The sequence below is a fragment of the Notothenia rossii genome (assembly GCF_949606895.1).
Source record: "Notothenia rossii genome assembly, chromosome: 6".
Taxonomy (NCBI): Eukaryota; Metazoa; Chordata; class Actinopteri; order Perciformes; family Nototheniidae; genus Notothenia; species Notothenia rossii.
The window spans coordinates 53,398,883-53,426,539 of record NC_136909.1 but is presented as its reverse complement, the minus strand read 5'-3'; the positions used below and the strand labels follow the sequence as shown (position 1 = coordinate 53,426,539).

The following is a 27,657-nucleotide window of genomic DNA, read 5'->3' as shown; positions in this document are numbered from 1 at the left end:
TTTCTGTGCGCTCGTGAAATGTCTGCTCTCAGATTACTTCTGTGTGCGCTTGGATCTTTTGTGCAACAACCCTGTCAAAATCCCCCTCTGGGGATTCCCCACAGTATTGAGTATGTAAGTCGCTTTGGATAAAAGCGTCTAATAAGTAACATGTAATGTAATGCGCTATAAATGCGGTTGCCAGGTCCACATTAGGTATACAGCGTACGCCTGCTGGTGTAAAAAATCACCCAATAACCCAGCAATGTTAATGATGATATCTTCTCTGTTATTTTCAGGCATTCAAAGGGAACAGAGGGGCACTGAGGGCATCATATCAAGTCAGCCTCCACATTGCAAAAGCAAAGAAGCCCCATTCCATCGGGGAGCAGCTGATCAAGCCTTGTCTTAAAGATGTGTGTCTCTCTGTCTTGGGTGAGGATGCAGTGAACAAAATTGAGTCTGTCCAACTCTCAAACAACACCTTTGCATCCAGAATCAAGGATATGTCAGCTGACATCCAAAAAACAGTCACAGAGGAAATACAGCAGCACAAATTATTTTCACTGCAGCTAGACGAGTCTGTGGATGTTGCTGGGATTCCCCAGTTAATGGTCTTTGCCAGGTACATTAGTGGTAAAGATACCAAGGAGGAGTTCCTATTCTGTGACCAGCTGCACACAACAACAAGGGGAGAGGATATTTTCAGAGTGGTGGACACACATTTGAAATAACTGAAATTAGAATGGCAAAACTGTATAGGGTTTTGCACTGATGGTGCAAGGAGCATGACTGGGTGCAGGTCTGGTTTTGTGGCTCATGTACATAAAGTGGTCCCAAATGTGAAGGTAACACACTGTATTATCCACAGGGAGGCTTTGGCTAGCAAAGCATTGCAACAGGACTTAGGTGAGGTTCTTCATGTGGTTGTTAGAGTGGTAAATCTAATAAAAAAGCGACTACTACAATCAAGGCTCTTCAGAGAGCTCTGCAAGTAAATGGGTGCAGAGCATGAACACCTACTCTTCCACTGTGAGGTACGGTGGCTCTCCAAGGGAAAAGTTCTACAGAGAGTGTGGGAGCTGAGAGAGCAGGTCATGGCTTACCTGAAAAAGGAGGACGCTAACCTTGCCAAACATTTTGAGGACAAGCGCTGGTTGGCAAGATTTGCCTACCTTGTGGACATTTTTAACAAGCTCAACATGCTGAACACCAGCCTTCAAGAAAAAGAGAACAGCATATTGGATCTTGAAGATGGAATACAAGGATTCGAAGCACGCCTTGGTCTGTGGCATTGTAGCATTGTAGCTGTAGCTGGTTGCAGGAGAACTGGCAATGTTTCCTGTCCTCACTGCCTACCAAGTAAGCACCGGTCTTCCCTTGAGTGACTCTGTGAAGCAAAACATAGTCGAGCACTTGTTTCAACAACAGGAGAACTTCAAGCGGTACTTCCCTGACTCACAGAGAGCTCGAAACCTTCAGTGAGTGAAGTTTCCTTTCCAAGCTGTGCCATCACAAGACCTGGGTCTCAGTCCGGCAGAGTTGGTCACACTGCAGGTCAACAGGGGCAGTAAGATGCTGTTTGAAACAACCACTTTGGCACAGTTTTGGGTTGCTCATTTCCAGCAGGAGTTCTCCTGCTTGGCTAAGATAGCTGTAGAAGTATTGATACAGTTTGGCAACACATACTTGTGTGAATCTGGGTTTTCTACTTTAGCATACCTGAAAAACAAATACAGAAACAGGCTAAATCCTGAGCATGACCTCAGATTGGCACTGTCACAAACCCAGCCCAGAATACATCTGCTGGTTGAAAACTTCAACCAGCCACATACCTCTCATTAGATGTAATTTGTATTATATATTATTATATATTATCATGTATCAATATATGATATAATACCCCTTCTAGCATGTCAGATGAGAACATATTGTAAATAAGTCAGTAAAGTTAATCAGTTGCCAGGTGTTGAAGTTTCTTAGTCTCTTAGTTTTACAACAGCTCTGTTCATTTAAAAGTGTGTGTACATAGTTGTTGATCTAGTGACAAACTTAATGTTGCACTTCTGATAATTTAAATGTGGTTTCACCTGTGATGTACTACACTTGACTGCACTTCCTATAGTTAGTGTTTTGTCCCTTTCTGTTTACAACATGTTTGTTCTTTGTTCATTTAAAATACTTTAAAATGGTGTGTACATAGTTTTTGAGCTAGTGACAAACTTAATATTGCACTTTTGATAATTGTATCATTTAAATTTGATTTGTACTGTATATACTTGACTGCACTTCCCATGTTTCGTCTTTCTGCTTTGATCCTTATTTTTTCTGGGCAAGCTCAAAGGGAAGATTGTTATGGTGAGAAACCTAATTGCTGCGATGCACTTTTATAATTAAATAAATATTTTCATTTACATTTTAAATTCATGGTGTGTTGCATTCTTTGTTTATAACTGTAGATATTATGGAAAATCATGACATTCTTTGAGCTTGGGTCCCTTAGGACCACAACATTTCTGTTTTGGGTCTCATGCTGAAAAAGTTTGGGAACCCCTGCATTAAATAAAGGTAGGAATTTGACTGGGATGTGGCTGTAAATCTGGTTTACATTCAAACACTGTTTTTTTTTCTCCCTGCAGATTTAATTTTGAAGACGAAACGCCGACGACAAACTTTGACACATTCCCAGCAGCCATTCTCACCGTGTTCCAGGTAAAGATCACCTCCATCATGCCCCCCCCTGCTCTGCTTGTTGAACTGAAGTGGATTAAAACCCTGAGCCTGTGTCTTCCCTGCAGATCCTCACTGGGGAGGACTGGAACGCAGTCATGTACCATGGGATCGAATCCCAGGGGGGCGTTAAAGGGGGGATGTTCACCTCCATTTATTTCATCATTCTCACTCTCTTTGGAAACTGTATCCTTCACGTTTGTGGCATTCAAGCAGCCACAATGAAAGTGTGCAGCATTCATTTGAAGAACAGCTGCAATTGTACATTGATTCTGTGTGTATCAATCATTTGCTGTGGCGAGCCGTGGCTTTTATACCTAGGCCCTCAAAAAAAAAAAAGAGTTATTATGTCACAGTGTATACTTCAGCGGAATATCAAAACAACGGCCCGGGGTGCAAAACGCATCAATGACAGACAGCACACAAAATAACACCTGTAAATAACCCAATTTATGTTCTTTGAAATTGAAAAGGATATTGCATTATGTTTGTTACTTTCGTTGCGGTTGTATATATGTCTTAAATGTAATTTGGCTTGGCTTCCTTTATTGTATGGACATGCTTTTATTTTGAAGGCGAGTTTACGCTGTTGACTGGAAGTTGTTGTTGTTATGGAAACAATATGACGGAGAAAAGGAGCAAAGATTAACGGAGAAAAGTAATATCTACATATAAAGACGGAGAAAGTAAAGGATAAAGTTTATGTGTTAGCATCCCCCGAAGAGGCACAAGCTCTTACTGTTGCATTTCCCTCCGAATAAGGATCGAAGACTTGACTGTTGGTATTGGAGATTTCAATAAATTCACATCATCAGTCAAGACTTCGACCATTATTCAGATTTATATAAACACCTATCATGACAAGGCAACCACAGCCAAGTAATAATTACAAATGAATTAAGTCGGCACGGTGGCCCACATTGAAAATTACTTAGGCCTACCTTTGATGATCAAATCATTTAAACACAAAGTCCATCCTCCTGTCCTTTTGGATGAAGTACTTGATGAAGGGGGCAGCTGATCCTTTGCCACTCCAATTTATCATTGTAACTCAATCTTGAAAATGACTCGGTTAAAATGTTTTCGAAACGATGTCAACACTGCCACTGACGTGAAACATCATTAACGAATGTATGCTAATTAGCTACCTCCGCCTAGCTTGACCCGTTGTTATAACACATGCATAAACTTCACAGCGGGCGGAACTTGTCATAAAATCCGCGATAATAAAGCCCACCCATTTAGAGGGAAGATATGATTGGTCAATTGTACTGTCATTTCACATTACTCTCTCATTGAGTTACTATAGCTTGGCCCTCTGTGAATTTATAGCTGGACCACCAATCAGCTCCTATCTTCACAGTAACTTGCAGAGACAGTCAAAGGAGCTTCTTTCATTTAACCCTTCACATTCCAACATAAACTGAATAGGCAGATTCAAATGATTTATTTCTTTGGAAATTTTATTTTAAATACAGTTCAAATAAAGTTATTTTGGTAAAACTGATGAAAATTATTTTGTATTTATTTTAATTATTATTATTATTTTTTTTTTTAATGTTTTTAAATATTATTTTGTAAAATATCTTAGGCCCTCAGAGAGGGCCTAGAGGGCCCTGACGGCTCGCCACTGATCATTTGATATTTTTCTCAGACCACAAATAATCAGACACGCTGCTCAACGTTTTCTTGGCCATCGCTGTGGATAACCTGGCCAATGCCCAGGAGCTCACTAAGGTACAGTATTTCTTTATAGCCTCACACATCCTGGCTTTATACACCAACAACATCCATCAATAAAAGGGTTTACCTTAAACTCAATCCCACATACAGCCAGCCTTTTATTACTTATAGAAGACAGTGAATATGAATGGGATATGTTTGAGGTCATTCCGGAGTGGCTGTTGTTATATAACTGATATAATGCCAGGTCAGTATATATTATATTGAATTTATAAGATTATTTGTAGCTCTTTATCCCTCACCAGGGGGCAGGTGTTAACCCCAATGTGCAGGGTTTCCACGGGTCCTTTAAATCCTTAAAAGTTGGTGAATTTGAGGTGGAAATGAAAATCAACGTTTTGAAAGTTTCAGAAAAAAGAAACTGGTCATTGGAAATGCTTAACTTAAAATGAATAACTTTTTTCATAGTACCAGACACGGTGAGAAGGTGACGTGGTCAGTACTTGTGATGAAGATGAACCTTTGTTTTCCCCCCAGGGGAAGTACAGGTGTTCCCACAGTACAATACACACACATGCATTTGTCTGATATACCGAGATATGTCTAAGCAAACAGGTTGCCAGATTGTCCGGCGCCAGAGGTTCGGTGCCTTGCTCAAGGGTACCTTAAATAATAAAAGATGGACTTATAGGGATCCCTTTGGCTGGTGGATCACCAAACATAGTCCTGCTATGGGGAGCTGTGTAAGGATACAAGGTAGATAGTCACCCTTCAACCTAAGGGTCGGTGGATCAATCCCAAACCCCTGCAGTCCAGATGTTGACCATGGCGATCAGTGTGAGTGTGGGTCTGTATGGCAGCCTCTGTATGAATGTGTGTGAATGGGTAATTTTTGACTTGTATTGCATGTTACAAAGACTGGAAGAGAGATGTATAAATGCAGTCCATTTATCATGTACACATGAGCTGAACCCTCGACTGCATATGGAGGCTAGCCAACTGCACTGCACAGTCTTCAATATGTTACTATAAGGCCAAACCTCTCATTGACTTGCTGTATGTACTGTTTGCATGTATGTGTGTTTGTTTGTTTGTTTCTGCACATACTGTCCAGGATGAAGAGGAGCAAGAGGAGGCCATCAATAAGAAGCTCACACTCCAGAAAACAAAGGAGGGGAAGGAGGTCAGCCCCATTTCAGCCACCAACATCTCCATCACAGCGTGAGTCCACTCCTCTGAAGTCTGCCTCGTCACTGAGCACACACACTCAGAAACACACACACACTCAGGCTACATGCAGGTTGTTGTACTGCTCATGCTAAGGACCAGCAGTTTGGATGTTATGAGGGGGGGTTGTATGTGGAATGAGTCTCCATAGTTATTGTCTGGTGCCTCCAGTGTGGAGAGACAGACATGAGTTACTGAACATAACCAAAGTGCTGCTGTGGACAGGGACAGGGCAACAGTTACTCAACCTAGACAAAAATATATATTAGTTTTAAGTGTACGCCTCGATCAGTTGTGGTTATTTTGTGACCCAACAAATTCACTAACTACTTGGGGCATTGGTAGAGCACCAACTCCCAATTTACCATTGTACTGTTTTTGTTTGTTGTTTTACAAAATCACAACTATTTCTTTAACCTGAATTATTTTTACTTTTTTTACAAAAACAGAAGCAAATCAGCTATGCACATAATAACTCATTATTTCAATATGAACAATACATGGCTATAGCTACAGCCCAAACATGTGGAATCTCTTCATGCAGGAGTGTGTATGAAGAAATTTAAAATCTTAGAATTCTATTGAACCAGGTTGAATGTTGTTTTTTGCCCATGCTCTATCCCTGTTCACTTCAGTCTTTATTGATTTTCAATCCATGATAGTAGTAGTACAGATCCTGTTTCAATCCCAAAAAGTGACAGGTCACACCTGCTACTACTTATGCAAATGACCCCCATGTGTATGCTAATGACACCCTTTGTATGCTAATGACCCCGTTATGACCCCCTTTGTATGCTAATGACCCCGTTATGATCCCCTTTGTTTGGCTAATGACCCCGTTATGACCCCCTTTTGTATGCTAATGACCCCGTTATGACCCCCTTTGTAACCCTAACCCTAATCCGAGCCCCTTACTGTACAGTAATAATATTAATTTTAAATATCTTATTTAGGTTTTAATATGATTGGTGTTAACTAAGGATGTTCTTTTCAAGTTGTGTGAAACTGTTAACTAATGTTTAATTACTTTAGTTTATAAAGGGCTGGAGTCTCACACAGTGTCTGTGAAGGTGTGTGTGAGACTGTGTGAGCCTGTCTCCCCCCTACCCCCGCAGGGTAATATTCATTTTAAAGATCTTATTTAGGTTTTAATATGATTGGTGTTAACTAAGGATGTGAAGTTGTGTGAGACTGTCTCCCCCTACCACCTCCTCCCCCATTCCTTCCATCCCTCTGTTTTTGCTGTGATGCCAGTAGACAGAGGGAGGTGGAGTTTAAAAAAGTCACCTTACACTTTTATTGTCCTCTCTAAATTAGATGTAAGACGTTAATGTGAATCTTCCCAGCTGGGAATACATTTTCCCAATTATTCGAACGTAACATTAATGCTGCACAAGTGTCCTTTTTTTGGAAATGTTAACAAAAGTGACATTTCAATTGTGTATCCTCCCTGTGTTTCAGATCCGCTGCCAAATTAAATTGGGTTCTTAATTGGGGGAATATTTTACTACCCATCTCCATCTGGAGTATTAATCCTGGAGTTAGTTTAAAACAGTCACCTTAAACTTTTATTGTCCTCTCTAAAATAGATTTAGGGTTTTTAAAATGATTTGTGTTAACTAAGGTTGTTTTCTTTTTAAGTTCTGTGAGACTGTTTAATTAGTTTACTAACTATAAGGAAGTCTATTTGAAGAGGGTAATAATAATTTAAAGATCTGAATGCCCCTTGATCTTGTCTTTTTTATTGTTTAATTACTTTATTAACTATAAGGAAGATGTACTGGTGTGTTTCCCTAAATGATGTAAATAGTCTAAGTGCCATGTTAGGGGGATATCACAGAGCTCAGGAGTCCACCCTTGGAGGCTTGGAGAGCGGACAAAGAGAGGTGTATTTACTGGTGTTGATCCCTGGATGATGAAATAATCTAAGTGCCATGTTAGGGGGACATTACAGAACTCAGGAGTCCGCCCTTTGAGGCTTTGTTAACATTAATGCTTTTTTTTGTTTTTTTTGTTACTAAGATATTTGAAGTGAGCAACACTTTACAACTGGTAGAATAGTACTTATATTACCCGTCCAATTGTGTGTTATGAAGATTTTTATGCATGTAAACGGTCTGCAGAGTCAAAACCCTCAAAGTACACCCTGTGGCGAGTAAAACTCTAACACAGAAAATACCTCCCCAAAACGTTTGGTGAAAAGTCATCATCCATTTGATTCTTCAGGGTACGAGATTACGTAAGCACGTACCAGGAACCAAATGGACCAGTCCGTGGAGCCGTTACGTTACGTCCGCGGAGCCGTTACGTTAAGCCCCCTCTGATTGGTCCAAATTGACCAATCCACGGACTTCCACACACACACACACACACACACAGTGCAGGCAGCTCTGCGGATTTCTCCTCCCTGGCTGCAGGCTGATAACAGAGAGTTGGGATTGCGGCAAACTTCTCTCTGCAGACCCATTCTCACAGCATTTATCAACCTTTTTATTACTCAATATCAAGCCACACTTAATGTTTTTACTTCGGCTGTGAGTTTGTGTGTGCTCAGGATGAGTTTGGCTGTGTTTCGCTGTGTATCGCTAAACAAGGAAACAACACCTCCACGGAGCTCAGCGTGATTCACAACATCCCGACCAATCAGAGCATACTGTGCTCACAGGTAGAGTGGGGTCTGGAGCTATTGGAGCTATTGGAGCTACAACGAGTCATTAAAGGCAGAGAGTGAAATTCAGTGAATACACGTAGTTTACAGAGATGCTGTATGAAAAACCAATGTGAGTTTAGAAAATTGCACAATATAAATCTATTCTAGTAGACCTCAACAATGGAATTATGATCAGTGGAAATGGCCATGACATGTCTCCTTTAAGTCGTTGTAATTGTTTTTGAAGAAATATTCTGGTATGTCATACTCGTGTTGCCTCTGGCCGGGGTGACTGACTCGGCATCCATTGGAGATTTCTTCTCTGTACCGATGCATCACCCTCTCCAGAATATCAACCAACACCGATTTCACTGTGTCCAAAAACAGAGACGTCTTGGTCCAAGGAGTAACATCAGCAGCAGTAGTACTGCAAGATTTGGGTGTCCAAAATGGTGGTGATGATGGTAGTCCAGGGGCTTGTTCCTGGCTGCAACTCGCAGGGGAAGACTTGTTTTTTCTCAAATCCATGGCTAATTTTCAACGGTCGTCTTAGTGGGATCTTTCGTTTTAGATGATTTGCTGAGTGTTAGTGGGCCTTATTGCGTTGAGTGGGGGGAGTCATCTGTAGAATTGAGAGTTTTTTTCACCAGTATAATGTCCCTCGCTGTTTGACTCCTTTTAAAAAGTTATTTTTCATCTATCTTTTTCAACCAAGCAGCAAGAGGTCAAATTTAAGAATAAGTAATAGTTTGTAATGATTTTACAGGGAAAAGTCAGAGCGCGATGTCACATCTTAAAGACAGCTTGAACTGGATTAATGGTTAGTCTTTTTCAAACATACCATACGTTCTGCATGTTAGTATATTTGGCCAATCAATAGGGAAGTCACGCTTTGGGAAGAGGTGTTTCATTTCACAGATCCACCTTGATTGTTGTTGTGATGGTTGAAGGTACGGGGGAGGAAAATTCAGAGGATGAAGAAGCAGAGAAATAACTTGTTTGTAGAACGCACAGCACGTCAGTTTCAAGAAAGATGACACAGTTTTTATGTATGACATGCAACATATCTTGAAGCCCTACAAAAAAAAGGTACAAGTATATTGTGTTGAAAATATCGCAAAAAGTCGTAATATTGTATAATGTAGGCTATTAGTTGTATTTTGATAAAATTCACTTTGTAGTTTTTCAAAAATATAATGGATAAAGGAGAGAAAAAAAATATATATATCACAGTATGTTGAAAAATATGAAAAAAGTAATGTTGTGTTAAAATAACATGAAATAAATCAAAGTAAAGCATCTAAAAACATACATTTAAAAAAAGTAATGTTAGTCAAGTCAAGTTATCAAAACTGCATTGTTTAATCAAAACAGTGTTAAAATCACAAACTTTCCATTTAGAGTTTGATTCTTTAACCTCTTAAGCACTGAGCCTGTTTTTCAGGTTTCAGGCTCCAAAAGGCCACTAACACAGCAAATAATATATATCTTCACTTCTAAAAGGGGTACATTAATAATCTTTTCTCTCAAAGCAAGGCGACATCTGTGAGTTGGATGTAGAAGTTTCAGAATCAATCTAGATGTTTTTATTTTAAATTAAATTCAGATGGAACATAGTAAAAACATGTAAATTATAATGTCCGCCTAAAGAAAACCCATTACTTATAGTTAAAACCACCCTTGAATGATGGGTTAGTAGACTAAAAGCTTTAGGAATCCAAACTATAACATATAATAAGTACCCTGTATCAAGATTGATGCAAAACAACTGAAATTTGACCTTTTTAGAGAGGTTTAGAAAAATAAAGTCCAGGCGGACTCACCTCTGGATAATTTTGGAACCATCGGTTCCATTTGACCTTTTTCACTGTAAAAATAATTGTATTACTTTGAATTATCACTAAAGGTATTCATTCCATCCAAATACAACTGTTGTGAAAAAATTAAAAATTAATTTTTTTTAAAAACATACTCTCTTATCCTCTTAGGCCCCACAATGCTAACAGTGAGCCTCTGGATTAGCCCCGAGCGAAAAATGCTAACCTATTATGCACCGGAAATCACTCCTAGCACCCTTATTACTTATCCCAGCTGCACATCCAACACATCGTTTATGATCGTAAAGACACAGAATCTAGCGGTGCCTACCTAAACACTGAAAGATACACACTTGCAACGTTATCAACAAAAACGTAAATCAAAAGAAGTGGCGCTAAGTACCTACACAATGCTAACATGCCTTACCTTTGTCTTTGTCTGGTCTAAACTGGTCTTCAATGGCATTAAAACAATAACAACGATGATGTAGTTAATCCATAGGTTAATATCCAATGTGGCTTTGTCCCCTTTGAAATGTTCTGATAATCTATAAGCAATAAAACTGCAATTCCGTTATCTGCTGTCCGCTCTGTGCTCCGTGCGCTCGGGGTCCTGCAATTCCTGCTTCCTTACGTAGTAAAGAATAAGTAAAGTCTGCTGCGTAAAGTGCTTACGCCGGCTGGCATTTTTCATACTTTACGCAGGACCATATCTCTGGAACCCATTGGTCGATTTGGGTGATTTACACCTTTTTCTTAACCAAAATATCCAATAGAATCGAGGGGCATTTCCCAAATCCACGTAAACATTACCATAGAACTATATAATAGAGAAGCAAACATAGCACATCTGAAAGTACGAGCCTGGACGGCAAAACTTTATACCCGGTATATTGCCATAAATATGATGGTGGATTATCAGTAAAAAAATCTACGTTACACAAAGACATTGGATTAACCTTGAGCGGCGTTTTTATTCCGGTGAACACAACTTTTGAAAACAAATCAAAAAAGGTAAGACGTAATTTTTGTAATATTTTTGAAACCGGATGTTGTTTACTTTCTCTTTTCTGGCGGATAGCTCCGCAATTCGGGGTCCTTCAGTGATGACATTACATGTGAGGAATCTGTGGAGTCTCAGCTTTAATCGGATATCTTGTTTGTGCAGTGACGATAAGTAATAAGCGTATTGCTACCGTGAGTGCTGTGCAAAAGTCCGTTAGCATTAGTTAGCATTTTTTCGCTCCATGCTAATTCAAAGGCTTGGTATTACTCTTGTGTTTCTTTTAGCTAAAAATCGTTCATATTGTTAGTTAGCTGAGTTTCTTATCGTTAAAAGGGTATGGAACATTAATAGTTTCATAAATTTTAAGAAGCCCTGAGACATAGTCTCGTAAAAAAACGGTAGGGGGGGTCCACTGGGGGGACCCTCGTGCTTAAGAGGTTAAGAAACTCAATTCATTACTAATTAATGAATATTTTACCAAGTTATAAAGTTTTGCATCCATTAAAGTTTAACTATAAGTATCTTTGTAGGAGAAATAAATAAAATCATCGAAGTTATTTCCAGAAAACTGGTTTGTCTTACTAAAATCCCAAAGTGCCTTTAAGAGTCACAGTCCTAAAGAAAATCTGTTCAGAAAAAAGTACTTCACTTTCCACCAGTTTTTAAAGTTGTCATACATAAAACTGTATCCAAAAAGTAAGAGAAAGACAATAAGAGAAGAAAGCTAAATCTGCCTAGTGTCAATAAAAAAATCACAAACTCTCCTTTTAGAGTCAGTCTATAAGAAAATACATTTGTTACAAAGTAATTGACATTATACCAGTTGTGGAAAGGTTCCTACATAAAAGTGTATCAAAAAAAGGTATCTTGGCAGCTGAAAATAACTAAAATATCAGAAAAAACCTACATTGTTCAACTGAACAAGTGTTAAAATAAAAAAACGGGTATTAAAGAAACCAAATTCCTTACAAAGTACTTAATATTATACCCTTTTGTTAAGTGTTGCATACATCAAAGTGTATCTAAAAGTATCTTAGTAACACAAGAAAAGAGAAAAAAGCATTGATGTTAACCGAACTGGATTGTTCCACTGAAATAGCGTTCAAATCAAAAGTGCCTTTAAAGAAAACGTATTAAGGCAAAGTATTTTATTTTCTAATTTTTAAGGTTTTGCATACATAAAAGTGTATCTTACAGTTCCTTTGTGAGATAATTACACACAAATCTGCCGAGTCAAAAGTGTTAAAAACATAAAAGTGAATCTTACAGTTCCTTTGTGAGAGAATTATACACAAATATGCCGAGTGTCAGTAAAAAGTGTTAAAATCACAAACTTGCCTTTTAGAGAAACAGTCTTTAAGACAAATCTAATCAGACAATGTACTTCATTTTCAAATTTTAAGGTTTTGCATACCTCAAAGTGTGTCTAAAAGTATCTTGGCAAGAGAAAAAAGCCAAAATCTGCATAGTGTCAGTAAAAAAAAGTGTTAAAATCATAAACATGCCTTTTAGAGTCACAGTCTTTAAGAAAAGAAAATGTGTTACAGAGTGATTGACATTTTACCAGTTGTAAAGTTTTCAGACAACAAACTGTATCTAAAAGTATCTTGGCAGCAGAAGAAAAAGCAAAAATCAGTAAAGTTATCAAAAAAGACATTGTTTAACTGGATTGTCTTACTTAAATTAAAAGCTGCCATTAAGAGTCACATTCTTCAATAACATCTATTTAGACTTTTTGCATACATAAACGTGTATCTTACAGTTTCTTTGTGAGAGAATTACGCACAAATCTGTCATATCAAAACATTCTATTGCAGTATTTTATCTGTTTTATGTGCTCTATATATACTGTATATATGTTGCACTGTTGGAGGCAGAGGCGCGGGAAGGTATTGAGTGGGGGGTGCTGAGGTGCTGGACTCCAGTGAACACTATTATGGGCACCATAGAGCACGCAAAAAAGCACTCCCCACACGCAAACACACAGTACACCTGCGACTGTTACAATGAAGGCTCGATAATCAGCTCACGGCATATAGGCAGGGGTAAAGTGCTATTTTTTACGAGTGGGGAGCGGACCTCACCTTCTCTGGGGGGGTCAGATTTTTTTTTAAATATTGAAGTTAAAAGCATCAATCTGATGCACTTTGAGAGCAACATTAAGAGATCTATGGATACATCTCTCAACACCCAGATGAAACACAACTATAAGCAGATGTTCTTTTTCTTTATGGATATTTTACAAATCACTCCCCTTTCAAACTGTATTCTTGTTTTACTGCCATAAAGTATTTCATAACTGTTTTTCCTTTATTATCTTATTTTTTTTATAACTATAATGATCATAGGTGTGCCGCGGAAATAATCTTTTTGAATAATTTGTGACCAAACCGTTTGAGACCCACTGAGATAACTTAATCTCACTAAAGTTAACAATCTAAACACTCAGAGAGTCCTTGAGCTCACCTGAGCCTCTCAGTCTGAGAGGAGAGCTCTCCTCCAGCTTGTTGTGGAACAAACAGCTCCGTATGTCCGTTAGTGCAGCTAGCTAACCAGATGTTAACAACACGGTCCCTGCTGCTGGCACCGGTCCCTCTCTCTCCATCTCTCCCTCTTTCATACACACTAAATGCGCTATTTCCGCACACACACACACACACACACACACACACACACACACACACACACACACACACACACACACACACACACACACACACACACACACACACACACACACACACACACACACACACACACACACACACACACACACACACACAGAGCCGAGCTTGAATGACATAAGCACACTTTTATGTCCATGCAATTCTCTGATTGGTCTGGTATATTGCCTCTGTTGCATTCACTGAACATGGGAAATTACAGTCCTGCCGTCCTCTCTAGAGTCTTGATGAGGTTCACGTAAAGCACGGTTAATGTATTATATTATTGAGGTAGAATTGTCCGGGGCTACCGAAAAAACATTCGGGGCAGGCCAAAATATTATTTTACCAACAATGTGGAATTTATTGGCTACATATTACACAGATTATGCACAGCGGGAGCAGCAATAACCGTCAAATAATAATTCAGACAGGGGCGCTCCGCACCCCCTGCCTGCCGCTAGGGGGTGCTGCTGCGCCCTCAGCACCCCCCTTCCCGCGCCCATGGTTGGAGGAGCCTGTGACCTATGTTTTTCATTGACATATCTACACTGTGGCAATGTGACAATGGGAATATGACATAAAGCCTTGAAACTTGAAACTTAAAATTATCAAAAACTGCATTGTCTTACTGAAACAGCCCTAAAGAAACCCAATTCCTTAAAAAGTACTTTAAATTCTACCAAGAAACCGAATTCCTTACGAAGTACTATTCTGACAGTTGTAAAGTGTTGCTCACTTCAAATATCTTCGTAACAAAAACAAAAGCAAAAAGCATTAATGTTAACAAAGCCTCAAAGGGCGGACTCCTGAGCTCCGTAATGTCCCCTTAACATGGCACTTAGATTATTTCATCATCCAGGGATCAACACCAGTAAATACACCTCTCTTTGTCTGCTCTCCAAGCCTCCAAGGGCGGACTCCTGAGCTCCGTGATATCCCCCTAACATGGCTCTTAGACTATTTAAATAATCTATGGCATTGGTTCTCAACCTTTTTACACCAAGTACCACCTGAGAAAATAGTTGGCTCTCCAAGTACCACCATATGACCAATGTTAAAATACAGTCTATGCACAGTTTATGCAGGACTAGGAGGCAAATGTATTCCTAATAAGATTATTTATTGTTCTCTCTCTCTCTCTCTCTCTCTCTCTCTCTCTCTCTCTCTCTCTCTCTCTCTCTCTCTCTCTCTCTCTCTCTCTCTCTCTCTCTCCCACACCACAAGTGAGAATATAAAGAACAAAATAATAACTTATTCTCACACAACAAATGTCAACTGTACACACATGTCATGTAGGCCTCCTTCAACAACCCACATCGTAACAGAAAATGTCCTATTGGGAATTCAGTTCCACAATAATAATGAAGCCTCCAGGAGCAGATGAGCCTATGGGCTAATAGCTCATCTTCAGTCTGCTGATGCTTGCTATTGCCATTTCTGTGGTGGCAAAGTAAAAAAGAAAAGAAAAAAGATAAGAAAAAAGATAACAATGAAGGACAAGTGTGTGCTTTTTCAGCTTTTGACCTCGGTCACAGCCTTCTCTCCATTCTTTGAGCAAATGCCTTCTTCCTGAGTAACTTCTCTCCTCCATCACAGCGGATGTGCATATCACTTTTGCGTTGCTGGAGGAGCCTGCGCTTGTGCTCGGTTGATGACTGTCCTCCTCCTCATTCACTTGTTCACTTTCGCTGGTAATATTCTCCTCTGTACCTCTCTTCCGAATACCTCCCGTTTTGAGCCACGTTTTTAACATGATTCAGCATTCTTCTTTTTTTAGCTTGCTTGCAACGTTTGCGGGTAGTAAGGTTGTAATTAGCAACGCCAGAAATACATTTTAAAAATGTTTCTGTTTCTAAATCTAAAAACAACAATAGCCTATTATAACTAATTTAAACCACAGTTTCAATTATCTCAAGCTTATTTTCATTCGTTGTAGTATTTTGATAGTATGATTTATTTTGTAATTAATGTTATTCAATCAAGCCTCAAACTGATGTCACTTGTCCCTATAGCCTGTTTTAAATTGAAGTTGTCTGAGGTCCTTACCATCAGCTGTTCTTGCAGTAATAAGTAGTGTACCTTGATGTCCAAAATGTGCACAATATGTGTCAATATACTGCTTTTCGTCTTTTTGTTTACTTAGTTATACTTCCTTTATTTTATATGTCTGTGTTATGTGTAAAAGTTAAAGGTGGGGTGGTTAAGTTTGAGAAACCGGCTCGAGATACACTTTTTGTTATATTCCATGGAATGCTCTTAACATCCCGATGATAATATATATAAGTGCTTTGACAAAAAATCCATAAAAAAATGTCATCTTTGGAAGCCGTAGTACTGTAAAAAGCATGACCAATCATTTTAGCATGACGTTTGGTCTGATTTTGAGATACATTATACCTGACAAAAATAACCTATCCTATTCCTGGTGTTTTTATTTGCTAATAACGTTCATATAGTGACATCATATTCACTTCATTTAACAAAAATCAGAAAACGCAAATACAGCTGTGTCAAAATTAAGTGTAACTTTTAAGGCTTTTATGGACCCACTGTTGATTCCACAGAGAGTATATACAAATGTTTATTATACTGCATATCAGTCTGGTTATTGAACCAGGTACCTGGGATTTAATATGTATAGCTTTATTCCTGTTTCAGATTTTTTTTATTTGAGCGAGCAACATAAAATGAACAGTCTGAACAGTACAATGTTGTAAACGCCATACCTTCTTATTTCTATGATGTAATGGTATTAATCTTGCTCATTGTAGTATAGTATAAATGTCCCTGACGGTGCGTTTGTGAACTTTCCTCTCTGGCTCAGTCTTGTGTTTTCTGCATTGAGAAGTGATGGGAGACTAAAGGACACACCACACAGAGAAATGTCAGGTTGTCTGTGGCTGTTTCTCTGACTTCATCCTACAGTATATGATGTTCCCTCTTCCCCATTTTTGTTTTGTGCATGTGCAGTTTTCTAAAACGCAGTCGAGGTAACGCGCACTCTAGCAGCTCATCCATCTGCAGCGTTAACTCACTGTGAGTTATGACCTCTCTGTTACAATATTTAACCCTCCATTACCTTTCTCTCATTCCTCTTCCTCCAATGTTTAACCCTGTCTTCTTGTGGTGTCATCATTTCATTCTGAAATGCCCAAAACAACATGACAGTTCCTCTGTGATCACACCTTCTGATAGAGCTGTGTGAGTGTTGTCTTTCCACTGTTGTGTGTGTGTGTCGGTGTGTGTCAGTGATCATGGTACCTGGCTGTTCGTGGTTGACATCTTTTGCCTGAATTTATACTTTTAGCTGTGACTCATCTTCAAAAGCTGGTTGTCAACATGTATTGTGTGATATTGCAGGCAGCTTGTGCTATGCAGATAGAGAACGCCACTCCTCCGTAGAAACAGACGTATGCTAAGGTACTTAGTACTTGTTGAGTTCCTATCATTCTTCAATAAGTTGCTATGCAAACACTAATAGAAGCCTTTCGAAATTAATTGTAAAAGTAGCAAAATAACACTGCAAGAAATCTTACTTTTTACCACAACTCCTCAAATGACCTTTAACCTGTTCAACCCGGAGGCGCTGCAGGGGTTTTTTTTCTTCACAAAACTGTGTCTCAGGGCTTCTTAACATTTAAAAACCTATTAATGTGTCATTCCCACTTAACGGGAAGAAACTCAGCTAACTGACGATTTGAACAATTATTACCGAAACAAAACACAAGTCTCACTAGAAGCGTCTAAATGAGCCCTGAGCAAAAAAATGCTAACACACTTAGCATAGAACTCTAGGTATAAATACCCTTATTACATATCGGATCTGCACAAACAAGGTATCGATTAACAAGCTGAAATTCCTCAGATTCTACAGGTATTAGTATCATCACTGAACGATCATAACTCGCGACAGGGGAAGCGAGAACAGACATCACAACACGGAGCTTTACGGAGCAAAAACGGGATATTGTCTTACCTATGCTGCTGTTCTGATCAAAAGTTGTGTTCAATGGCATTAAAACGATAACAACTCTGCTGAAGGTTAATCCATAGGTTAATCCAATGTGTCTGAAATGATTACTGATAATCCATCTTCATTTATAGTTGCTATGAGAGCTACCAGAGTGCATGACAGCTTCCTCCGACCGAGGTGGGCCATATATATGGAAAATGCACCCAAATGACCCCAGAAGTTGTTTTTTGTTGCTAAACCTCTCTAAAAAGGTCAAATGTCCTTTGTTTTGCATCAATCTTGATACAGGGTACTTATTATATGTTATAGTTTGGATTCTTAAAGCTTTTAGTCTACTATCCCATCATTCAAGAGTGGTTTTCACTATAAGTAGCTTTTTTTTTACTATGTTCAATCTGAATTTACTTTAAAATAAAAACATTCTATATTGACTCGTCTACATCCAACTCACAGGTTTATCATTGCTTTGAGAAAAAATATTATTAATTTACCCCTTTTAGAAGTGAAGTTATAGTCAATTGTTGTGGGAATTTCATTAACAGGTTAATGAGTGATGATAAGGGAATACACTACAGGTAATAGCTGATTATATCAGGAAAATAATTGTTTTGCTTAAATGTTTTCTGAAATTACACTGAAAAAATTATATTAAGTTGAACCTAATATTTGTATTTTTTATTTAATATTATTGCTTTCAACTAACCTAATTGAGTTACGTGAAAATCGTTGACATAAAACATTTAATTAAATTCAATGTTTCAGTATTTTCAGTGATAATAGTAATTAGGCCCTATCTAATGCTAGATTTTGTTGAATTTGGAGAAAGCTACAGATGCAAAGAGAAAAACACTTAACGTGTATTTTAGCTGTTTTCTTTTTTAACAGAAGATGAAGATATTGGAAACACGGAGTGGAGGAGTAGCAGGAACATGCTGTATGTTACGCCCATTTTAGATGGGGAGAAGTGATCACGAGAGTAAAAAAGGTCTTTCATCAGCAGTAACTTTCACTCAAGTCAAATTGCATAAAATAAATACAGCAATTCACAAAATTCACATTTTTTAAAACATTAAATACTTATTGCAGTACATAGTAAGTAGTAGTACGGATGCCCTTTCAATCACATTAGTATGCATACAAAGTGACAGGTGGTGTGACAGGTCACACCTCTCCCTACTTATGCTAATGAGCTAAATCCCGCCTCCCTTTGTTCGAGGTGGATGTCAACACCTAGATGTGATATCACACGTAGGTGTGAGATCCTTTGATGTGAGGATTGAGGTGTTATAACAGGTAGGTGTGATTTCACACCGGTGTGTTATAAGCCTATGATGTTAATCTAGGTGTTGATTAAGGCAGTCTCTTTGAAGTTGTGCGTGAGACTGTCTGGCCCCTGTCCCCTCATAGCCCTTTGTTGTCTAATCTAATTAGCCTTTGATTTCTGTCATTTGATGTGAGGGTTGAGGTGTTATAACAGGCAGGTGTGATTTCACACCGGCGTGTTATAAGCCTCTGATGTTAATCTGGGTGTTGATTAAGGCAGTCTCTCTGAAGTTGTGCGTGAGACTGTCTCGCCCCCGTCCCCACACATCCCCGGCCTCTCCCCCTTTCTCCACCCCTTTCTGTCACAAGCTATGAGGCCAGAAGACAGTCTCTGTGAGGCCAGAAGCGAGTGGGTGGAGTTAGAAATACGCTCAAACTAAATAAAAAGCCATTAATTTTCACTCACTAAGACAAACGTTACTGTCCTCTCTAAATTTGATTTAGGATTTTTTTTAAATGATTTGTGCTTACTAAGGATGTTTCTTTTTAAGTTTTTGTGAGACTGTTAACTACAAGGAAGTCTCTGTTTGCAAAGAGGGTATTCATAGTAATTAAAAAATATCTTATTTAGGTTTTAATATGAATGGTGATAACTAAGGATGTTCTCTTTTAGTTGTAGGGCTTGTGAACTAGTGTGTAATTACTTTATTAACTATAATAAAGTCTCTTTGAAGAGGGTAATAATAATTTAAAATAACCTATTGCCCCCATGATCTTGTCTTTTTTATTGTTTAATTAATTCACACAACTATAAGGAAGCCCAATATGAAGTTATGTGAGGTTGTATTGGGGTAATATTAGAATTTGCTGTATGCAAGAAAAGAGAAGTTTAAAAAAAAATGTGTTTCTGCTCCATTCACTCCAGAGTGGCTCCAGTAGGGCTGATCAGAACAAAAGAAAAGCTGGAAACACTTAAAATACATATAATCAACAGTGTGAGGGTAAATTAAAATATTAATTTACAAACATACAAGGCTTTGTCTACTGCAGATCAATGCAAGGGCAGAGTTTAAGTCTGTGGAGAGACAAAATAAGCATTGTTAATCACCTGGACAAAGGACTCTTTAAAGCAGAGATACCATAAGCAGACACACACCTGAATATTAGCAGGAGAGGACTCTTTAAAGTAAATACATTATAAGGTTAAAATAAGATATACAGTTGCAAGAAAAAGTATGTGAACCCTTTGGAATTACCTGGATTTCTGTATAAGTTGGTCATAAAATGGAGGAAGCCACTGCTGTCCAAAAAAACCATTGCTGCACGTTTGAAGTTTGCAAAAGAGCACCTGGATGGCACTACTGGCAAAATATTCTGTGGACAGATGAAACCAAAGTTGAGTTGTTTGGAAGGAACACACAACGCTATGTGTGGAGAAAAAAAGGCACATCACACCAACATCAAAACCTCATCCCAACTGTGAAGTATGGTGGAGGGAGCATTATGGTTTGGGGCTGCTTTGCTGCCTCAGGGCCTGGACAGATTGCCATCGTCGACGGAAAAATGAATTCTCAAGTTTATCAAGACATTTTGCTGGAGAACTTAAGGCCATCTGTCCACCAATTAAATTCAACAGAATATGGGTGATGCAACAGGAGAACGACCCAAAGCACAGAAGTAAATCAACAACAGAATGGCTTCAACAGAAGAAAATACGCCTTCTGGAGTGGCCCAGTCAGAGTGCTGAAATCAACCCAATTGAGATGCTGTGGCATGAGCTCAAGAGAGCGATTCACACCAGACATCCCAAGAATATTGCTGAACTGAAACTGTTTTGTAAAGAGGAATGGTCCAAAATTCCTCCTGACCGTTGTGCAGGTCTGATATGCAACTATAGGAAACGTTTGGTTGAGGTTATTGCTGCCAAAGGAGGGTCAACCAGTTATTAAATCCAAGGGTTCACATACTTTTTCCACCCTGCACTGTGAATGTTTACATGGTGTGTTCAATAAAAATATATAATTGTTTGTGTGGTTTTAGCTAAAGCAGACTGTGTTTGTCTATTGTTGTGACTTAGATGAAGATCAGAACACATTTTATGACCAATTTATGCAGAAATCCAGGTAGTTCCAAAGGGTTCACATACTTTTTCTTGCAACTGTATATATGTGGTGGAATTAGTTTAAAACAGTCACCTTACACTTTTAGTTGTCCTCTCTAAATTAGATTTAAGGTTTTTTAAAATGATAAGTGTTAATTAAGGGCTATTGTTATTTTGGTTTATAAGGGGTGTTAGGATTATGTTTTAAACAGGACCCAGGCGCAGGCAATGACTGAAGATGTTTAAATGGTTTATTGTTTCGGAGACTCAGGCAGGTTTGGTGATTATGGAGGTCCGGAGTGGAGGTAGGCAGTGAGAGGCTGGACTGATTACCAGGCAGGCAGGTAGGATGCAGGAAGAAGCAGGCAGGTTGGCTGGAAGCTCTGGTGGATGATGGCCGAGGGATTGCACTGGAAACACAAGAGAAACTAGTTACAAAGAGTACGGATTTACACGCAGACAGGATAACTGAATGGGCAGCCAGGAGGATGTAATACCACTGGTGTAGAAAACAATCTGGCGGTGAGTTGCTGGGAGACTGGAGTAGATAAGCTGTGTCCTGATTAGATGATGAGGGACAGCCGAGTCGGACGGCCAGGTGAGAGCAATCAGGCTGCTGCTTGCAAGGGACACCACACCCTCTCCACACACACACAGGGGAACAAACAGGGACACAGTTTGGACTGTGACAGTACCCCCCCCTCAACGGGAGCCTCCAGGCGAACCACCAGGCTTATCTGTGTGGTCCCTGCGAAAGTCCCGAATGAGAGAGGGACATAGAATGAGCTTGCGGGACACCCAGCTCCTCTCCTCAGGACCATAACCCTCCCAATCAACCAGATACTGGTACCCACGGCCCCGGCGGCGAATGTCCAACAGCCGTCGGACCGTGTAGGCCGGGTGGTCATCAATAACAAGGGTGGGTGGAGGGGAGATGGCTGGAGGGCACAAAGGGCTGGACAACACTGGTTTCAACTGGGACACATGAAAGGTTGGATGAATTCTCATGGAGGGAGGCAGCTTGAGTCTAACAGCAGATGGATTGATTATGCGCTCGATCACATAGGGGCCAATGAAGCGTGGTTTCAACTTCTTAGACTCAGCTTGTAAAGAAATATTCTTTGAAGAAAGCCAAACTTTCTGACCTGGTTGGAACTGGGGAGCTGCGGTCCGGTAGCGGTTTGCAATATGCCGATTGCGTTCATCGGAGCGGAGAAGGGCAGAGCGGGCATCCTTCCAAATCCTACGACAACGACGGAGATGGGCTTGGACAGAGGGAACTGCGATCTCATCCTCTTGGGCTGGGAACAAAGGGGGTTGATATCCAAGAGAACATTCAAATGGGGACATACCGGTAGCAGCACTAGACAGTGAGTTATGAGCGTATTCAATCCAGGGCAGATGTAAGCTCCAGGAGGTGGGATTCCGGGAGGTGACACAGCGAAGTGCAGCTCCAAGGTCCTGATTGGCTCTTTCGGCCTGCCCGTTAGTCTGAGGATGATGGCCTGAGGAGAGACTGACAGATGCTCCAAGTGCTCGACAGAATGCTTTCAATACCTGAGATATGAACTGTGGCCCTCTGTCGGAAACAATGTCTGTTGGAATGCCATGGAGCCGGACAACATGATTGACCAGGAGGTCAGCAGTTCCAGAGGCTGTGGGGAGTTTAGGAAGAGGCACAAAATGAACTGCTTTGGAAAAGCGATCAACAATAGTGAGAATGGTTGAGTTACCCTGTGAAACCGGGAGGCCGGTAACAAAATCTAGGCCGATGTGACTCCAGGGACGACTAGGAACTGGGAGAGGCTGGAGTAGACCGATAGGAGCCTGGTGTGAAGACTTGCTACGGGCGCAAATCGTGCAGGCCAGCACAAAGGCTCGAGAGTCCGCTTCCATAGAAGGCCACCAGAAGTGTCGTCTCAGGAGGGATAGGGTCCGACTCACACCCGGGTGGCAGGCAAAGCGGGAAGCATGGGTCCATAGGAGAACCTGTGAGCGGACAGAGTCAGGTACAAACAAACGGTTAGCTGGACCCTTTCCTGGATCTGGATGGTCTCTCTGTGCCTTCCTCACTGAGTTCTCAATCTCCCATGTTACAGCGCCCACCACTCTGGTAGCGGGGATTATGGTGTCAGGAGCTATGGGATCCTGATCCACTGCAAACTGCCGGGACAATGCGTCAGGTTTAAGGTTTCTAGAACCAGGTCGGTAGGTAAGGGTGAAGTTGAACCTCCCAAAAAACAATGCCCAGCGTGCCTGACGGGAGTTTAGTCGTTTGGCAGTTTGTATGTAGACCAGGTTCCTGTGGTCTGTCCACACAATGAATGGATGTTCAGAGCCTTCCAGCCAGTGCCTCCATTCTTCCAGCGCAAGCTTAACAGCAAGCAGCTCCCTGTTGCCAACATCATAGTTGCGCTCAGGGGTTGTCAGTCGTCGGGAAAAAAAAGCACAAGGGTGAAGCTTTTGGTCGGAGACTGAGCGTTGTGATAGAACCGCTCCCACACCGGTGTTGGATGCATCAACCTCAACAATAAACTGAAGAGATGAGTCAGGGTTCATAAGAATAGGAGCCGAGGTGAAACGTCTCTTCAGCTCAGAGAAGGCAGCCTCAGCCTGAGTAGTCCACGAGAAGGGGATTGCTGGGGAGGTGAGTTGGTTGAGAGGACCGGCAACACGACTGTAGTCTCTGATGAACCGGCGATAGAAATTTGCAAAGCCCAAGAAACGTTGGAGCTGCTTCCTGGTGGAAGGCTTGGGCCATTGTGCCACTGCTTGTACCTTCTCTGGGTCTGTTCTCAGCTGACCTTGCTCAATGATGTAGCCCAGGAAATCCACTGAATCCACGTGACATTTGCATTTCTCTAGTTTGACAAACAGCTTGTTCTCGAGGAGCCTTTGTAGAACCTGCTGCACATGTTGGGTGTGTTCCTCCATGGTCTGTGAGAATATCAAGATATCATCAAGATACACAAATACTGAACGGTTCAGGAAGTCACGGAGGACATCGTTCACAAGAGCCTGGAAGACAGCTGGGGCATTGGTGAGTCCAAAGGGCATCACTAGATACTCGAAATGGCCTAGTGGGGTGTTGAACGCCGTCTTCCACTCGTCTCCTTGACGTATGCGGACCAGGTGGTAAGCATTCCTGAGGTCGAGTTTCGAGAAAATGGTGGCCTTCTGTAGGGGTTCGAAGGCTGAATTGATGAGGGGCAGTGGATACTTGTTCTTGATGGTGATGTTGTTAAGGCCCTGGTAGTCAATGCAGGGGCGTAGGGAGCGGTCCTTCTTGGATACAAAGAAGAAGCCTGCTCCGACGGGAGAAGAAGAGGGTCTTATGATGCCAGCAGCCAGTGAGTCTTTGATGTATGTCTCCATGGCCTCACGCTCAGTTCGGGACAAGTTAAACAGGCGACTGGATGGGAGAGATGCCCCAGGAAGAAGATCTATTGTACAGTCGTAAGGGCGATGAGGGGGCAGAAAAAGAGCTCGCTGCTTGCTGAAAACCTCTCCCAGGCGATGATAAACCGGAGGGACAGCGGACAAGTTGAGTGGCTCCTGCTGAACTGGAGGAATACCGACCTCTGCTGGGGGAATTGCAGACCGCAGGCATGAAGAGTGACAAAAGGAACTCCAACTCCTTACTTGATTCTCCGACCAGTCCATGTGGGGGTTGTGCAGTCTTAACCATGGCTGGCCCAGAACTAGGGGTGTGTGAGGGGAGGACATGACGTGGAACTGAATCATTTCATGGTGATTACCGGACAGGACGAGATGTAGGGGTTCGGTGACATGGGTAACGCGTGCCAGGAGCTTCCCATTCAGACCTCGAGCATTGAGAGGAGCTGTCAGAGGTTGAGTTGAGATGCCGGCTGAGGCAACCAGTTGGGCATCCAAAAAACTCTCATCAGCCCCAGAGTCCACTAGGGCAGGCAGAGAGAGAGACTGTTGATTTAACAGCAGTGTGGCTTCAAGAGGCTTGCGGCTCTTGGGGGTTGAAGAAGAAACAGCCTTGCTCACCAGTATCCCCACCTTTACTGGCGAGCACCCTCTTTTGGGCGCTGGGGGCATGTGTCCACGAGATGACCGGAGTGAGCACAGTAGACACAAAGTCCCTCTCTCATTCTCCGGAGACGTTCTTGGGGAGTGAGTCGGGCTCTGCCTAGCTGCATCGGTTCCTCTGAAGACAGGAGAGGAGAAAAGACTTCAGATGGAGCACTAGGACTTGGGAAAGTCTCCGACCTGAATCTTGCGAGAGGAGACGAGACAGGGCGAGAGGGGAGTGACCCAGGAGATCGACTGGCTCTTTCCCTACGGCGCTCCCTAAGGCGGTTATCCAGTCTTATGGCTAGGGAGACCAACTCATCCAAGTTAGCTGATTCGTCCCTGACTGCTAACTCATCTTTAACAGAATCAGTTCGCCCGGTTTGAAAAACCCCTTGAAGCGCTGTGTCATTCCACCCCGCCTCTGCCGCTAAGGTCCTAAACTCCACTGAGTATTCGGCTACACTACGGGAGCCCTGTCGCAGTGAGAGGAGGCGTTTAGTAGCGTCCCTACCGCTGACGGGGTGGTGGAAAACTTTCTTCATTTCTTCTGTAAACTCTGGATAAGAATAACAGAGGTTGGACTGACTCTCCCATACAGCTGATGCCCAGGCTAGGGCGCTACCTGTAAGTAAACCTATCATATAACAAATCTTAGCTCTGTCATTAGCATAAGTAGACGGCTGCTGCTCAAACACAAGAGAACACTGCATTAAGAAAGAGTTACATGTCCCTAAGGCACCTGCGTACCGCTCTGGATTGGGAATGTTTGGCTCACGTGAAGGGAGAGCGGGCTGGGCTGGAACCTATGCTAATGGAGCTGGATCCTCCGGAGCAGGCGGAGCAAGATGAGTTGAAACCAGGTTGAGGTGATGTCCCATCTATGCTACATTGGCGGCTAGTGATGCGAGGTTATCCATAACCTCTCTGCGCATCTGGTCATGCCGGCCCACGAGGACGCCTTGGTTGGAGAGAGCCTCACGAATTGGGTCCGGGCCTGCTGGGTCCATGGTGGCCAGATTGTTCTGTTAGGATTATGTTTTAAACAGGACCCAGGCGCAGGCAATGACTGAAGATGTTTAAATGGTTTATTGTTTCGGAGACTCAGGCAGGTTTGGTGATTATGGAGGTCCGGAGTGGAGGTAGGCAGTGAGAGGCTGGACTGATTACCAGGCAGGCAGGTAGGATGCAGGAAGAAGCAGGCAGGTTGGCTGGAAGCTCTGGTGGATGATGGCCGAGGGATTGCACTGGAAACACAAGAGAAACTAGTTACAAAGAGTACGGATTTACACGCAGACAGGATAACTGAATGGGCAGCCAGGAGGATGTAATACCACTGGTGTAGAAAACAATCTGGCGGTGAGTTGCTGGGAGACTGGAGTAGATAAGCTGTGTCCTGATTAGATGATGAGGGACAGCCGAGTCGGACGGCCAGGTGAGAGCAATCAGGCTGCTGCCTGCAAGGGACACCACACCCTCTCCACACACCCACACAGGGGAACAAACAGGGACACAGTTTGGACTGTGACAAGGGGTTAGGAGTTAAACTTTAAAAATGCACAGGATAATTCTAAGAAGAGTGAGAGGGCTAATGAGCCAGCACCATACTTCCTCTATGCGTTTTCTTGACCTGTATCTAATCTTGAAAAACTCTGGTAAGTACTTTTTATTTATTTTATAATATCATGTAATTATTTAATGCTGCTTGGTGTGTGTTAAACAACCTTTTGTAACAGCACTATGCCTCGTAATGATTTAGAAGCTTTGGGAAAAGTACCCCTCTATGTACAAATAATGTGGTGTAGATTTTTTAATCACATCTTTTTATTTTTGTGTCTCAGTTCAGGAAAGTCTGAACCAAATACGAATTGGAATATTAGAGAGGATTAACCCTTTTGGTGGAACCCCATATGATTCATTCCCTGTGGAAAGTGGGTACAGTATATATATATTTAAAACTGTATGTGTTTTTATCTAGCTTATTTTTAAAATCAAATATGTTTTTTTATTTTTTTTGCTGATGTGTAAAATATCCAAAATAACGTTTTATATACTTACTCTCTTGTTAAAATGTGATGAAGTTTGCAGCGTAAACCAGCCATCAGTGCACCGAAACATCCCCTCTATGGAGTTTACATACAGCCTACCTTCTGCGACAAGTGCTGATCTAAGTTTGATCTTCAGTGATCCTCTCACACACCATCCCTCAGAGAGCCAGACAGACTCGTCCCCCTGTAACGCCCCCCTTCAACAGGTCTGATGCTAACCCCCCAACACAACTAAGGAACTTGTTTTATTTTAATGGCCTAGGCAGATTTAGGCTTTTTTCTCTTGCCAATATACTTTTAGACACACTTTGAGGTATGCAAAACCTTAAAACTAGAAAATGAAGTACATTGTCTGATTAGATTTTTTCTTAAAGACTGTTTTTGTAAAATGTTTATTTATATAGCACCTTTCAACGAAAGGCAATTCAAAGTGCTTTACAAACATGAAAGACATTAAGGAAATGGCATTTAAA

General features: G+C 41.2%; 1 protein-coding gene and 1 long non-coding RNA gene across 2 annotated transcripts in view; one reads left to right on the top strand and one right to left on the bottom strand.

Annotated features, from left to right (window-relative positions):
• Positions 1–27,657, top strand: part of LOC307044614 (voltage-dependent N-type calcium channel subunit alpha-1B-like) — a 576,385-nt gene that overhangs the window by 250,724 nt on the left and 298,004 nt on the right. Inside the window, exons 15-18 of the mRNA XM_079689925.1 lie at positions 2,619–2,691; positions 2,778–2,895; positions 4,379–4,446; positions 5,507–5,613. Coding sequence (XP_079546051.1) covers positions 2,619–2,691; positions 2,778–2,895; positions 4,379–4,446; positions 5,507–5,613 — 366 coding nt within the window. The remainder of the gene's footprint in view (positions 1–2,618; positions 2,692–2,777; positions 2,896–4,378; positions 4,447–5,506; positions 5,614–27,657) is intronic.
• Positions 21,384–26,643, bottom strand: LOC307042445. The gene is made up of 3 exons (XR_013809122.1): positions 26,471–26,643; positions 25,125–26,383; positions 21,384–21,505 (listed from the first exon to the last, which is right to left on the bottom strand). It is a non-coding gene; the product is annotated as an uncharacterized lncRNA (long non-coding RNA).